The sequence below is a fragment of the Poecilia latipinna genome, unplaced genomic scaffold (assembly GCF_001443285.1).
Source record: "Poecilia latipinna isolate Pla-1442-1.1 unplaced genomic scaffold, P_latipinna-1.0 Scaffold54, whole genome shotgun sequence".
Taxonomy (NCBI): Eukaryota; Metazoa; Chordata; class Actinopteri; order Cyprinodontiformes; family Poeciliidae; genus Poecilia; species Poecilia latipinna.
In genome coordinates, this window is record NW_015112670.1 from 146,797 (window position 1) to 162,602 (window position 15,806).

At 37.1% G+C, this 15,806-nt stretch overlaps 2 protein-coding genes across 4 annotated transcripts; both read right to left on the minus strand.

The window, feature by feature from the left end:
- Positions 1 to 2,406: 2,406 nt before the first annotated feature.
- On the minus strand, positions 2,407 to 15,742 carry LOC106960000 (C-X-C chemokine receptor type 3-like). Of its 2 annotated transcripts, XM_015052906.1 has the most exons (4): positions 14,827 to 15,742; positions 10,887 to 10,934; positions 3,896 to 4,303; positions 2,407 to 3,821 (listed from the first exon to the last, which is right to left on the minus strand). In XM_015052906.1, the coding sequence occupies exons 3-4, from the start codon at positions 4,292 to 4,294 to the stop codon at positions 3,102 to 3,104; spliced, it is 1,119 nt and encodes a 372-aa protein (XP_014908392.1). In that variant the 5' UTR covers positions 4,295 to 4,303; positions 10,887 to 10,934; positions 14,827 to 15,742; the 3' UTR covers positions 2,407 to 3,101. The 2 variants fall into 2 exon arrangements, with proteins under 2 accessions (XP_014908392.1, XP_014908400.1); XM_015052914.1 differs by lacking the exons at positions 10,887 to 10,934; positions 14,827 to 15,742 and adding an exon at positions 5,423 to 5,543.
- Positions 5,986 to 10,854, minus strand: LOC106959985 (C-X-C chemokine receptor type 3-like). 2 transcript variants are annotated; one of them, XM_015052894.1, is made up of 3 exons: positions 8,406 to 10,852; positions 7,271 to 7,666; positions 5,986 to 7,188 (listed from the first exon to the last, which is right to left on the minus strand). In XM_015052894.1, the coding sequence occupies exons 2-3, from the start codon at positions 7,664 to 7,666 to the stop codon at positions 6,451 to 6,453; spliced, it is 1,134 nt and encodes a 377-aa protein (XP_014908380.1). In that variant the 5' UTR covers positions 8,406 to 10,852; the 3' UTR covers positions 5,986 to 6,450. The 2 variants fall into 2 exon arrangements, with proteins under 2 accessions (XP_014908380.1, XP_014908377.1); XM_015052891.1 differs by having other exon boundaries at positions 7,271 to 10,854.
- Positions 15,743 to 15,806: the final 64 nt, after the last annotated feature.

A 15,806-nucleotide genomic window follows, 5' to 3' on the forward strand; every position in this document is an offset into this window, starting at 1 on the left:
AAGTCCTAAAATAGGCCATTCATTGAAGGTGCGCCTTATAATCCGGTGCGCCTTATAGTGCGGAAAATACGGTAGTTTATGTGATGAGTTCAGAAGACACACAGTTACATCAGGTGTTTTCTAATTGCTGCTGCCGCTAGTCTGGAGGAGCTGAATGTGGGAGGGACTTGCAACACGAGGAAGCTGTAAGTCAAGTTCTTGATCTATCACTGTTTCTCGTGGTGTTTTCAAATCTATACAGTCGTCAATCTGTCAAAAAAAAAAAAAACTTTTATACCTGGTTACCAAAAATGTTGCCTCAGAATATATATAAATAAATAAATATCAGAAAATGGTTGAATTTTCTCTAATATTTATTTAACCATTAGTTGTTGGACAGCCAGACAAGATGGTTTTAAAAGTCAACAGCTCTTTTATTTGAGACCAACTTTGTTTCATACTTCAAAAGTAATGTTTCAGGGGTGCTGTGGTGGCACAGGGGCAAAGCACAACCCATGTATTGAGGTCTTAGTCCTTATGCTGGTGGTCGCAGGTTCGATTCCCAGCCCAGTGATATTTACCACATGTCTTCCCCCTCTCTCATAACCCTCTTTCCTGTCAAACTACCTTCAAATAAAGGCCACTAAAGCCAACAAAACATTAAATTAATATGGGCATAGACACTGACCACTCTTAAATTATAACTGAAGTAATTGTGTGTGTGTGTGTGGGGGGGGGGATACATTAGGTAACACTTTATTTGAAGGGGGTTGAATAAGACTGACATGACACTGTCATAAACACCTGTCATGAACATGAATAAGCCTTCATAAACATTTATGACTGTTGTCATAAAGTGTCATTCGGTAAATTATGACACTTTTAATACAATTCATTACTGATATAAATTTGTTATAAAAGTTTTACTGTTTGCACTTTAAAATTAGGTAACTTTATGTTATTAAAGGTAAAGTTTAAACAGTAATGATTTCTTGGTTAATGTCAAGTTGTCATAACAAAGACATTTTGAATAATGTCAACTTTGTATTAAAAGTGTCATAATTTACCGAATGACGCTTTATGACAACAGTCATAAATATTCATGAAGGCTTTTTCATGTTCATGACAGGTGTTATGTCATGTTTATGACAGTGTCATGTCAGTCTTATTCACCCCCCTTCAAATAAAGTATTACCGTACATTCATTATAAGACATAAAAAAAAGTTGGACAGAAAAATTTGTGTATATCAGGAATTAAGTTTTTAAACTTGGAATAATAGTTGCTAGGATTGTTAATTGTAATTTCTCCCCCACCCCCGATCAGTTGTAAAAGGAGGTTTCATTTTCATGTAAATGGGTTTTAAATTAAGAGACTGACAGTGGGAGTTTTTATAAGGTTCATACTCAGAGAAACTTTTCTTCACCTTTCTTGACATTTTAACGGAAACTTGAGGCTGAGGATGTGCTTTGGTTTTTTTCCACTTTGTTTCAGTTTCCTTCAAAAGAGGTTTTAATGATTTCTTCAGAAACGGCAGCATGTTGGACTTAGTTTCAGTTTTCTTCCAACTGCAGATCTCTTAGAAATCTGTAAAAATCCTTTCAAACATGAACAGATTCATATGTTCAGGGTTTCTGATATTATAACCCAACAAAACTACACAAAAATGTCCAGAGTAAATCTTTTTTTATTCAAAAAAGAGATAAAACAGGGGTGTAATTCTTCCATATCTCTGATATCAAATTGTTAACCATCTTCACTTTCACTGAACACAAAAAACACAATATCAAGGGTAATATGAAACATGAATATATTTTAATACTTTTTTATTCTTTCAACTTTTTCAAGACGCAATACGTACTTGAAGTGTCAAATTGATATTAACATTCTCACAGATATATTTATTACTAAATACCTCTAAAATAAACAGTTAGATAAAATGTTTGTGGATGATTCTAAATGCGTAGGTAGACATGCATAATAAATCAGATTCAAACAGTGTTTTTCTTAAGAACTGGTGCTGGCTGTGCTCTCAGTCTGGCTTCAACTCCAGATGAAAACATGTGGAATGAATTAAGAATGATCCAAACAACCGCACTTGTCTGAAACCGATTAAAAAAATACTTTCCATCATCTTCCCCCTGCAACTGAGCCAAAGTTTCTCTCCTTGAAAACATTTATCTTTCTGCATTCATAGTTCAGAAAAACAGGCTAGCTTATATCCACATTTCACAATTTATTTACTTTAGACTGTGCAAAAAGAAACATTATAAAAGTAGCACCACATATTGTAATCTGTCAATGATTCACAAGAGCTGTTTGTTTAAAAATAAAAATCATTTTGTCTTTGAAGGACTAGTGCTATCAAACAAAACTGTATAATAAATGTATTATTATTATTATTATTATTATTATTATTATTATTATTATTATTATTTAATCTGCTTACAAAATATAACAGAAGCAATTTACTCACCACAAACAGAAACTGTGATAAAAAGTATCTGGTTCAGTGTGATTCGATTTCTGCTTGAGACAGTTTGTCATTAGCTTTCTATCTGATTTGCATCATATGAGAGAGGAATCTGCATACCTCTTAAATCTCAAAGTGAAATCCCTTGTTTTAATTTGTGCAGCCTGCATCAGCAGAGAGAGATTCAGTTTTCTTTGTGAAACCATTTTTGGAGCAAATGTGTCTTGTTTGTAACATTTTAGAAATAGAAAATTAGAATCAGAATCAGCTCTACTCACCCAGTTTGTATTAACAAACAAGAATTTTGACTTTGGTTTTCAAACCTTTGCAATATAAAGACAAAGTATAGATATGTAAACTGAAAAGAAATAACATTGGAGTAAATGAAAAATAGGTACATGTGTTTGCAACCAATTAATTTTTCTACATAAAGGGAAACAGGAGGTTTGATATGACTGAGCAAAAATGCACGAATGTATTTAGATGAACATTACTTTGCAAGCTTAAGAGAAATTACATCATTTATCTCCCCACAACCTTTTGCGATATTTATGTCTGGATATTTGGCTATTCCTTTAGACAAAAATGGTAAAACTTATTATATTTATGCCTCTGATGATGAGTACACTGAAGCTCCTCAATGTAGTCTTTCAGATTTCAATGGAGCTTGAGGCTTCAGCTGACTCAGACCAAAAGGAAGATTCAGATTTTAAACTAGTCTTCAGCTTGCAGCCCATAGACCTCAGGATATTCAGCAGCTGATGTTGAAACTTCAGCCCTACGAAGGCGTACAGGATAGGATTAAGGCTGCAGTGAAGGTACCCCAAACTCTCAGTCACTAGCCGAGCTATCTGCAGAGATGTTCTTGTTCCACATGCTGTTCCACTATTGTTGTTTTGGTGAATTGTGTCCACAATGAGTGTGATATTAAGTGGAGTCCAGCAGATAAAGAAAACAGCCACCACAGCTACGATGACTTTGAAAGCTCTCTGCTTTCGAAGGCCTTTGGTGCCACACCCTAGCTGCAACAGGATGCAGGAGTAGCAAAAGACCAAAACAAATGAAGGAAGCAGGAAGCCCAAAGTGTGGTACAGCCACCGGGCTGTCATTCTCAAGATATAGAAATATTCTGGACTAATCTTAAAGTAGTTATGAACACACTCTGTTCTGCTTCGTCTCACATCTTCCACGGCTTCTAAAAAGTACCAGTCAGGGATGGAGAGGATCAGGGAGACTAACCACACCACCAAGCAGCTGGCTTGCACCACCCAGGGCTTCCTGCGAGTGTACATCTTGGTAGAATGGACGATGAAAAGGTAGCGGTCCACGCTGATGCAGGCAAGGAGGAAAATCCCACAATACAAGCTGACCTGAAAGTAATAAGAAGTCAAACACTGAGACATAGTTGCACTTTCAGCTAATATTCCTCACTGTACATTCTTACTGTAAACACGGCTCCAGTGATCTTGCAGAGCGGGGTGCCAAAGGGCCATCCAGCCAGACTCGCAGACTGTGCAGCCCAGAGCGGCAGCAGCAGCAGCAGCAGGACATCCGCCAAAGCCAGGTGAAGGATGAAGGTGTCTGTCACGCTCCAGGTCTTCCTGTTCTTCATTAGCACGGCTATCACCAATCCATTTCCCAGGATTCCAACTACAAACACCACTGAGTAGAGGACTGGGATGAACACCGCCTCAAAATCCATACTCTTGGTCAGGTCGCAAACATCAGCATCCTCGTAACCGTTGTCTTCATAAAACGAATCGTTGCCATAGTAATCAGGTAAATCATCTACAAGATCGCCCCACCATGGATGTTCATCTGATGATGTCACAGCAGCTTCCATAATTCACATCTGCAAGAAAGGAAGATTGTTTTACTTAGTGTTGGTTTGTTCATCGAGTTCTGAAGTTAGAAACCAACCATAAGATGTATCAAGTCTAAGTGGTCGCCCCACCATGGATTTAGCTCAGCAAAAATCAGATCCATGAAAAATTTCTGTTTAAATTGCCTCCTGACAACCTCAGGCAATATACATTTGCCTGAGGTTTGGACCATAGAGCAGCAAAATGACTAGAGCTTTCCTCCTACCAATGGTGATTCACTAAGATACCAGTACTGGGAATCCTGTCCAGTTTACAGTTGAATGAAGAGTTCCGTGAACTATAGAAGGAAAAACCGAGAAGAAATTGAGAAGTGAAAATGGTCCACACATCAAAATGAAATATGGGTGGGCACTATTGGGAAAGAAATGCAGATCTCTTTCTCTTTCTCACTGTTCATTCAATGTCACATGTTGTTTTTATTTTTTATTATGTAAAGCACTTTGAAATGCCTTGCTGCTAAAATGTGCTATACAAATAAAATTTGATTGATTGACTGATTGATCTTATGGTAAATGTCTAATAAATGTTTATTCCTTGAAGCAGAAATGACCCCATTGGTTTATTGCCACCACTTTTTTTTTTATCAATGGTGGTGTTTAACCACAGACTCAAAGATCTACATTAAAATTTATAACAAAAATCTCCCTCACTCATTTATTGTACCTATTCATTTGAGCTCAGAGTTAAAGATTAAAAAAGTCTTTCCCGGGGAACACTGGTGATCTAAGACAGTGGCCTCTTCACAGTCAAAATCAGAAAGCTGCAGTCAGTATAGAACTAGTAGTTCTCTTAATGTGAATGTTTTTGAACCACAGGAAGGATCCAGAGAAACCACAGAACAACTGTGAAGCTAAATTCACACAGAAAGACCTGAAGCCTTTTTCCAACTTCAACACTCCTGCAATACTTGTAAAACACTGTGTAGTTTATTCATTATTGTTATTATGTTTACTCTAGTTTGAAATACCTAAACTGAAACTGAAACAAACTTTTTTTTTAAATCAATGACATAATTTTATAAATGAATTTAAGTACAAAAAGAATCAGATCTGAGCATTAAAAAATAAACACAGCATAAATTATCTTACCAAACTGTATGTTGTTGGATGCTGTAGGTCACACAAACTGGGCAGAAATGGCTTTGAAAGGATTCTGGATGGCTTACAATAGAACTGAAGGAGGAACTATCCATTCAAAGAAGGAATCCCCTCTTGACCGAGACCACAAACGGGGAACTTTTGTAGATTTCTTTAAGCCTTTTTATTTTCCCATCTTCTACAATTGACAAAAATAAATTAAGGTTCATATGTTCCTGTTTAAATTGGATTGTTTACTTGCGATCCAGAAACAAGTGCAGCTGTGTTATCTTGAGTTTTATTCCAAACAGCAAAAGCATGAATGTATTTAGATTTTATCAATTGATTTTAACTGGAAGAAGAGCTGTGGGAATTCCTGAAAATGATGTGGTGCCAGACATAAAGGAACAAGTAATTCCTCAGTTTGTAGAATGTGCGTGTTGCTCAAACCACAAAAAAAAAAAATCACAAAGCCGATGTTCTGCTTTACCTAAGTGTGAAAAAAATTTAATGACAACCTGTCCAAGGTAACTAAGTGGTGTTCAATTTTTTATAAACAAAGACAGCAGACAACCTTATATTTTATTATTTTTTATTTTAGTAATTATCACTTCACATAAAGATTGCAAGTTTTCATGGTAAACTGAATCAAACACACTTTTTAAGAATAAAAATGTTTTTATTCCGCAATTAAACATTCAATATAAAACTAATGCAATCAAATGTAGCAAAATAAGAAACTATATACAAAATGTCCTTTAAGTATATAAAACACTGTAACAATGTAACCCAAGTCACCATATCTTACATACCGGTAGCTGCCTGGTTATCAAAAATGCAAAAACATCATGTTTCTTGTTGACATATAACATATGCATAGTGCCAAATAGGGAAAACATGTCTGCTAAATGCCACTGTCCTTTAATGTCACTGTCAAGTGAGATAGTTCATCGATGTTTAGAAGAATCTGTCCTCTTGTCAGTTTTTAACATGTTTGAGAGTCTGTTTTGTAAAAACAAGCAGCTTATATATTTTTCCTTTTAAACTGCAATGGAGTTGGAGGTTTCTCCAGAATTTGACCAAATGGAGCTTCTCCTGGTGAAAGACTCTAATTTTATATTTGTCTTCAGTTTGCAGCCCATAGACTTTAGGATGTTGAGTAGCTGTCGGCGAAACTTCACACCCACAAAGGCGTAGAGGATGGGATTGAGGCTGCAGTGAAGGTATCCCAAAGTCGAAGTCACAGTCAGAGCTATGTCCATAGAGTTTCTTGTCTCACATGTTCCTGTATTGTTGTTTTGTTGAACTGTGTCTGCCAAAAGTACCATGTTATATGGCGTCCAGCAAAGAAAGAAAACTGCCACAACAGCTATTATGACTTTGAAAGCCCTCTGTTTTTGGAGACTTTGGGAGCCGCACTGCAGCTGTAACAGGATGCAGGAGTAGCAGAAGACCAGAACAAATGAAGGAAATAAAAAGCCTACAGCATGGTACAGCCAACGTGCTGCCATTTTTAATTTCATCATCTTTTCTGCATTTGTTGTGTATTTTGAATACTCCCGAACACAAGACTTTCTGTTTTGTCTGACATCTTCCGTGTCTTCTAAAAAGATCCAGTCAGGGATGGAGAGGATGGCAGAAAACAACCACACCAAAACGCAGCTCGCATGAACAACCCAAGACTTCCTTTTGGTGTACATCTGGGTAGCGTGGACGATGGATAGATAACGATCAACACTGATGCAGGCTAGGAGAAAAATCCCACAGTAGAAGTTGATCTGAAATCCAAACAAATCAAAGCAAAAAATCAAATACAGGGAACATTTAAGCAAGGTGTCACTTCAACTGTAAAATTCTTACCGTAAAAACAGTTCCAGTAATCTTGCAAAGGGCAGTACCAAGCTCCCATCCGGCTTCACTTGCAGCCTGTGCAGCCCAGAGGGGCAGGGTCAACAACAGCAGGACGTCTGATACGGCCAGATGAAGGATGAACGTGTCTGTCACACTCCAACGCTTCCTGCTTTGAAAGAGGACTCCCAGCAGAAGTCCATTCCCCAAGACACCAACAACAAACGCCACCGAGTAGAGAGTTGGTATAAACAAGGATTCAAAATATGTGCCATTCTTCAGGTCGCAAACATCTCCTCCCTCTATGTCACTACCATTAGAATAGTTATAGTCTGTTAAGTTATCAATAATGTCGATCCACCAGTATTCTTCTTCTGGTGGATTCATAGCCTCGCTCATCTTTTCCATCTGTAAAGAAAAAGGAAAGTTTTTACTTTGGTTTGTTTGTTGAGTTGTTAAGCTTGGATCCAACCACATGGGGGTGCTATCAGTCTGTTAAGCTCCAACTTAGTTATTTTCACATTGGTTTTGACTGAAGCATGACAATATTTCTGCCTGTGAGGAAAAGGATTTTTTCTTTTTATGACACTCACTTTAGTGAGTGCAACACTTTAGTTTGGTTTAATCAAATATGGTTTAAATTTTTGAAAAATAACATAATAACATTCATAGTTATCTTTTCTTTTTTTTTCTCATTAACATGATTATTACAATAAACAATCTTCTGCAATTTGCATAAAAATATTCAGGATTATGAATACCGAAAAGTTATCAGCACATCGTCATTTGTCACCATCAATTTTGGTGTCATTGCCCCATATTTCACACTACTACTTCCTATCAGTTACTGTCAAAATTATTACCAACAAAATGTTCACGCTTTAAAACACTTTAAAACACTTTAAAACATTAAATCACAACTGTTTAAGGAAACGTAACTGCACACCTGCTGAATCACAAGTCAACTTTCCAGAATATAATGGCAGAACATGCGGAAGATTTATTGGGCTGTAACTTAAAATTAAAATCATAAAATTAAACAAATTTGAAAGTTAATCTTATAAAATAAAAAGTTGCGTATGCTCATCAATGGCTTACTATGTACTGAAAGTAGGACAATTCTGAAAAAAGGAAGTAAATAACTTACCAATTTGTATCAGTCAAATATTGTAGGTCTCGCAGGTGCTCAGCAGAAATGTGCTTATTACAATCCAGTGCCGCTATTAACAGCATGTAGGGGAGCCACAGAGAGAGCGAGGAGAGAGAGAAGGAAGAAAAAACACCACAGCAAGAACCACAGCGTCAAACGTAACACCTTTCAAGTGAGTGGGGAGTAGCTTTGGGGGGGATTTAGCTTTTTTTCTTATTAAACATTAAACTTTGTGTATTTAGAAAATCTAATTGAAGAAGTCCTACTAATTAAGGTCTACTTAAAGCAACAACAAAAACACTGACAAAGACTTTACCCTAGGTCTGTCCTGCATATCTGTCAAATGGATTCAAAAACGTTTGAGCAACTATAAAAAAAAAAAATATGCAGAACCCAGTTTAGCAGATCACCAGAACTTAGTTTTTGTGAACCAAAAACGTACCTCAGAAACCATTCCTGAACTGGGTTTGCAAATGCTGCAGGTTTAACGAGTTTTACACAAACTATTCCACAACTTTGCTTCTGTTTGTTTTTGTTTTTGACAGATTCACTAAACCACTTTCTGCTGCCACAGATCTGCTGTGGGTGAGAAAAGATCTTGAGAGCATATGTTGTATGGTATATAGAGCACAGTTTTACTTAAGAAGTGAGAAGTTTAAGTCTTCTCAGCTTCTTAAAATTGTGACTCTTGAAATTATGTTGAATGGGAAATATTATCGCGTAAAGTTATCTGTGTAGGTCATAGCCTTACCTTGACAAATGAATTGGAACCACCATACAGAAGCGAATATGTGAAGATCTGATGTTATGACATTTCCAGAATTTCAATACACTCAACCTGAGATTGACTCATCAGTTTCATTTACTTACAAACTATGTTTCAGATTCTGAACCAATTTAAAAGAAATGTCTTGAAGAGAAATGCCTGATCCTGAGTGCTGGCTTTGTAGCTGGGTGGATATGTTCATCAGTCGTTACATTTTGTGTCTTTGGGTGTTCCCTTAGGTCATTTAAATTAGTTGTACAATTTCATTTTTGTTCAAATAAATAACCTTCAATCATAAAAATATTGATTCGAAGACAGTGCATCAGATTTTTTTATTTTATTTTTTGCAATAGTTTCTGGAAGTGTAAGATGTTACAACTTCTTGACATGTTCACAAAATGTTCTTATTGAACATTTTGATTGACATTTGGAATGGCTAAGGTCAGCTTTTCTCACAGGAATTTAAATAATTTTGTAATTTAGATCATGTGCGAGTCTCCTGGCCAGTCACATGGAGTACACACTAATTCAGGAAAATCACGTTTCATACTTATCTAATGTCGTAGTATTTTCCTTTGCTAGTTCCTTTTCAGAAGAGGAAGTTTCATCAGCTTTCAGCTTTCTTTGATTTGGCCAACATTCAGCAGTTGTTTAGAGATAAATACATTGAGATCAAATTAAGGAAGAAAAATAGGTGATTAAAATGCGCCAACTTATTTCAGTGCATCACAAAATAACTTGAGAGTTAAAAAAAAGCAATAGTACAATCTCCAGCTCCAATTTCAAGTCATTAAGTGAGGATTCATTTGGAAGTTCATACAGTGAGAAGGAGCAAGTAATGAGTAATTAGTGAGACCCGATTAATGACTGATAAAGTCTGTTTGAGAGCAATTATTTACCAATTTTTGACAAAAACTGCCATTGAAAATGCTACAGTTCTTAAAGCTTTCAACTTTTAACTAGTTTTGTTGCTCTTTTTCATATGCTTTATACCTCCAGTCACTGTCCCAAACACTGCATCACCCAGACAGAATGCTATGTAGTGATTTATTTTTTAATACAGTCTGTGTTTTACTTGCTATGGTAAAACTGCACTACACTACCTTTTCTCTGCTGCCCTGTCAAGCCACTGAAACTCTATTGGTCTGTTTTCTGTTTTCTCATACGTAGTTTGATGCTAAATGTCAAATCGAACTTGTACTACATGTGGGATGAAAGTAAAGTTTAAATACTAATGAATATGAATGAATGTACATATTTTTATTAGTCCCAGAGCGAAATTCACATATTTCACTACAACCTGTCCAAATCAAACAAAACTGTCTAACTGTCTGATATGACATTTAGAATAGAATAGAACTGACACAACTGATTCATCTGCTGTCTGATATGACATTTAGACAGGTGTCTGAGGATGGAGGGGGGAGGCGCCACCCTTTAGAGCAGCCTTTCTCAAACTGTGGTCCCTGGACCACTGGTGGTCCACAGCCGCCCTTTGCTGTCCGCAGGGTGCTGCCTGTAAATGACTGTTGATTTGTCATGACGTGAGCTCAAAGTGTGACGCGTACAATTAGCTTACCAAAGGATCGTGTTTAAAAACAAGAATGGAGACATGGCTTAAAACTGGGTCACTCAAAAGAAAAACTGAAAACACCAGTGGAACGAAAACAACATCAGCACTACTTATATGATCGGAGGAAGCCAAGTCATACCTGTTGAGAGTGTTGTTCCCCAGCGAATCGATTCTTTTGGTCCTCAGCCTGAAAAAGTTTGAGAAGCACTGCTTTAGAGGTATGCAAGAAGACTACAGCTATTGTCAAATGCTTATGTTACTTTGGCTCAGACATAGAGAAAAACAACAGACATCTGGAGTTGGTAACAGAGAGAAAGCTTTCAACAGTACAATTTGAATAGAACTGATACTGATTCATCTCCTGTCATCAGCAATCCTTTTGTACTGAAAGAAGAAACAAAGAGTAAAAACTGCTTTGAAAGACAGAACGGATTTACCCGACACATCATAAACTCACAAAACCACCAACCACCATGTTGGTTTGACTGTTGGCACATTGCACCAAGCCATTTTATCCTGGCCCTGGCATGAACTCAACCCAATCCCTGAAGAAGGTCTTTTTTTATAAGGAAGACAATCTGCTGCAGCGATACTGGCTTCAAGGCAATTAATCAACATATCTTTAGTCATCGTCAATTTACATAACTATTTATTTACTTTCGGGACGTGAATAAAAATGATGCTACAGTGTCAATTGTTTGTTTTTTTATATACATAATTTTTGCCACTAGTGGCCTTTAGGCAACAGTAATCTGACAGCAAGAGGGAAAGACATATGGCAAAAGGAATCGAGGATGGGACTCGAACTCAGCATAGCCGTACCAAGGTCTGTAGCCTCTGTAAACAACCCCAGAAGTGCTTGGCCGATTTTGATGTATTTATACTTCATACTCTCAACAATTTGAGCTACTCTGACACTGGCCCTCTACTGACTTTGAGCACCACTGCAGTAAACACTTCCAACAGATACCAGACTTTGATTGACGAGCTGCTCTTTTGGCTCGGGCTGAACATAAAAGAAAAAGTGCTGGTTTTGCTGCCCTGCGCACTAACCTCACATGAGGAAGAACCAGTTTCTAAACCTATGTGCTGCTAACCAATATGATAGTGAATGACTGTCAGCAGATACTCAGAGAACATATGATGTGGGAGCGTTTTAGGGTTATTTTTGCTAATAAAATTCCTACGTTCAAAGGAGTGAAATATTAATGAAGAAAATAGGCACAAAAGATCATTTTACAAAGTCAGTGAAAATATAGAAATGTACATGCTAACAGAGGACCAAGTTGAATAAATGAAGAGCATTTCAAATACTTAGAAAATTAGTGCATGTCCAAGAACTGATTCTAAATTTTTTCCCACCAAGAAAAACAAAATGTCCTTGTGACCAGTGTCGTTCCAAATCTTTGCAAGTATCGAAATACAATTCTGGATTTTATTCACAGGTTTGACTTTTACAGTATTTTGTAAAATGGGGATCTTATTGTTCTCTCATCTTCAACAATTTATGACCAATAAACCCCCCAAAAAAGTAAACAAAGAAATGGAGTTCCACATAAATAAGAGGGCAAACTGCAAGAGAAGTAGAAACAAGACAACTGCAAAGCACAGCAAACATGAAACTAGAACTTGACATTAGTCATAATGAGACCTATTTCTCTGCAAATGAAACCTGGATTGCTTGCATAAGTTCATAAAAAATAAAATTACTGTAGGTAAGAAGGATGGGTTTAAATATATGATCATGGTTATGTTGTCTGTCCCTTTATTTTTATGACATATTAATAGAATAAAAGGCTATTCAATATAGTAGGGGGAAATATAGGAAATTGATTCATACCAGCTTAAAAACATTTTGTAATCAATCACCTGACAACACAGTCAAATCCAAAGGAGTGAAATTTGAATGAATGAAGTTATCTATAACCGATCATAATGAAAGTGCTATAAAAATACACTTAATCTATTTTTGTGCCCCTTATCTGTGTTAAATCTCTTGTTTAATGATTTCATCAGAAACCCCTTTCAGAGAGGTTGTCACTCTCTTCAGAACCTCAGATATATTATCACACCTTTTTTTTTCATGGTGTTGCTTTTCCCGTCTGCACAGCCACAGATGCATGCAACATGACACCTGTCAGAGCATTGCATTTAAATGTCTATTTCCCCTTCACTCAGCTTATGTGCAAAAGGTTCCTGTTTGTTCACACCTTTTCTCTCCTTGTCTGCTCTGCAGTAATTTCTTCAGTTTGTGGTCAGAGAGGCAGGTGGAAGCGCAAGTATCTGCGAAACACGAAGCAGTGTCTGTTTTTTTCCACCCTGCAACGAGACTATTTAAGAGACTTTGTTTGAGCAAAGCTGTTTGTATCTTTGTCTTTGGTGCCATCACAGTTTTCACATGTTAGGGGAAGGCTGGTATCCTCTGTGGTTTAAAACGCAGCCGCTGAACAGAGTGGTTTATCTAAATATCCACCAAGGTGCTCTTGGCACACTTTGAACTTGTCACATATGATTAGCTCTCAAGGTTTGGAAGTTACTGGATTGATATATTCCATGTGACCAATAGCAGCACACTACATCTAAATAGAATATGATCCATTTCAAATATACACTTCTTAACAGCAAGTGTGCTCTTAAATTAATGTTTTGTTTAAATAGGACGCTATGAAACCATAGAAATTAAGGAAGTGAAAGAAACAAAACACATGCTAGTTTTGTTTCCTAAAATTCTGTTTTGTTTTTAGTCAAGTTACCAAGGTTGAAAAAATATTAAAAATAAATGCATTAGGTCGCATTTAGACGTCCAAATGCAGAGGTTGAAATCAGTGTTGCTCATTCAACTTCCTGCTGTGACGTAATTGTAGAGTCGCATAATCCTTATCTGAAAATTTGTTGCAGGATTCAGTTAATGCTTAGGATGACAGAAAAGTTTCAGAAGGCAAAGTTAATTTTGGCAGTATAGTTATCAATCAACAAGTTGGGTTCATGATTGTTTTTTCTTAGATTCTGTCAATTTATTCCAAGTAAGTAGATAATACCGCCACATGTTTGGTTAATCAATGTATCAACATTCAAAGGAGTCGATTCTCATGAGAAAAATATTGTGATTGCAATGAAGTGCTTTGCAACCACACAGAAGTTGGGGTTACAGCTATTTCTTTACTTCTGTAAACAGAATGTTTCCTTTCTTTGGAGTTATTTAGTAAAAACTCAAGTGGGAAGTTTTGGTTTTCTGAATTACTTCAGTCTTTCAGGTTTTGCTCTGTTTTAATTAAACTACGCTTAATATTTGGACTATCCCAGTAAGGACTGGGCCACAACAATGGTGTTTATTTGTTCATTTGAGGCTAAGCACTGGCTGCATGAAGGATGCAGTAAGGGAAGTAGTCTGCTGTTCTTTGCAACACCTTAAACACACACTGACGTGCACATGCATAGAGCTGCAGTGTTACTAAGGCAATACTAACAATGTTCATAACAAACATAAGGACAACATGACCATTTAAAAACTTACCATTTCTTTCTTGGTAAGAGAGGATTAAAAAAAAGTCTAACTTACCAACTCATACACCTTTGCCTTTATTGTTGAAGACACAGGTGTCAATAGTTCTGGCGCTATCCATGGTCTTTCTTTGCTATGCAGGCTTGATAGCAAGCAAAGCCAGCCAGCTCAATGATAATGTTGCTGCTGTTCCTCAATTTTTCAAAAGACATAATAAGAGAAACTGAGCTCTCAGTGATGCTTCAAGAAGAGTCAAAAATATGGATTTCTAGAGCTGTAGGTTGTTGTTTTTTTTGGCAACCTCTCTTGGTCATTACAAACACAAACAATCTGAGCTTAGATATGTTACTTAGACATAGAGCTATAACCAGGTTATGTAACCAGGTTGTTGTGTACGTGTTCCAGACTTCTGCCCTGGTCCCTCTTGAAAATGAGATGTAGATTCTCAATGTGGAGAGAGAGAGAACTGAGGGTACAGATTGATCCGGAGAAGGGATCTGGGAAGTCTAATGGTTAGGAAAGGTGAGGCCAACTTGGAAATTAATCTTTGTAAAGCAGTTAAGCAATAATGACTTACGGTTCTGGGAAGGAGAGCAGATGTTGAAGGGAGGGAGTGATCCTGGTTATGGTTGGTACTGATTGAGTTCCCGGGTAATTTCCAAATGGTTCCCGAACAGAGTGCATCAGAGAGCAGGCAAGCTGAGAGTGAGAGAGCTGCTGTGGATGATCATGGAGGGAATGGATATCCTTACGGAATCATAACAAGGAAGAGGTTTGATGTAAGGATCGCGTGAGGGAGGCGTGGAAGCCATTAGACTGAGCTCCACCTCAGAGGCAAAAAAAAAAGCACAAAGAGTAAACATGGAGCAAAGCACAGTTATTTACTGCTAACTGTGAAGAAGTAAATATTTACAAGATATGGCTGACTTGACTCTATGAGGAAAGACTGAATGTTGTGTAACGACTGGTCACAGACAGCTTCTTAAAGCTCCAGCAGATTATATAATTACAAACAGATGTGGAGTCTGTAGCTGGTGGGCCTTCCTCTCCAGCAGAAATCCTCTCATGTGTGAGAAACAATCTCACACGTGCACAAAAAAACACAACCATTCTCCAGCATATAGTAGCGCCATGTAAAACTTGAACGACAGAAACAAAAAGAGCAGAATTATTTGTGTTTTTAGTCAAATTATATTGAGAAAAATTTTACTGACTAGGACAACATGTAGATGGATTCGGTTTATCCTTGTAAGTCTGATTACCGGCTCTCAAGGATAAACTTTAATTGTGACGTATATTGTGAGTTGGAATTATTCAGACTGAATTTAACTCAGTGGAGAAACTGCTGTTTTAAAAGTACTGGTAGGATGATGAATGAGAAATATGAGTGGAGTAAGAAACAGGTCAAATGAGGAATCAGAAGGACGTTTTTGTATCCAGAGAATGACCAAAGAACTTTTAGATGCATCAGTGGTCCAGCACCCATGAATCAAATGGCCAAATTTCAGTGGTGGGAAGTAACGAAGTACAAGTACTTCGTTACTGTACTTAAGTACA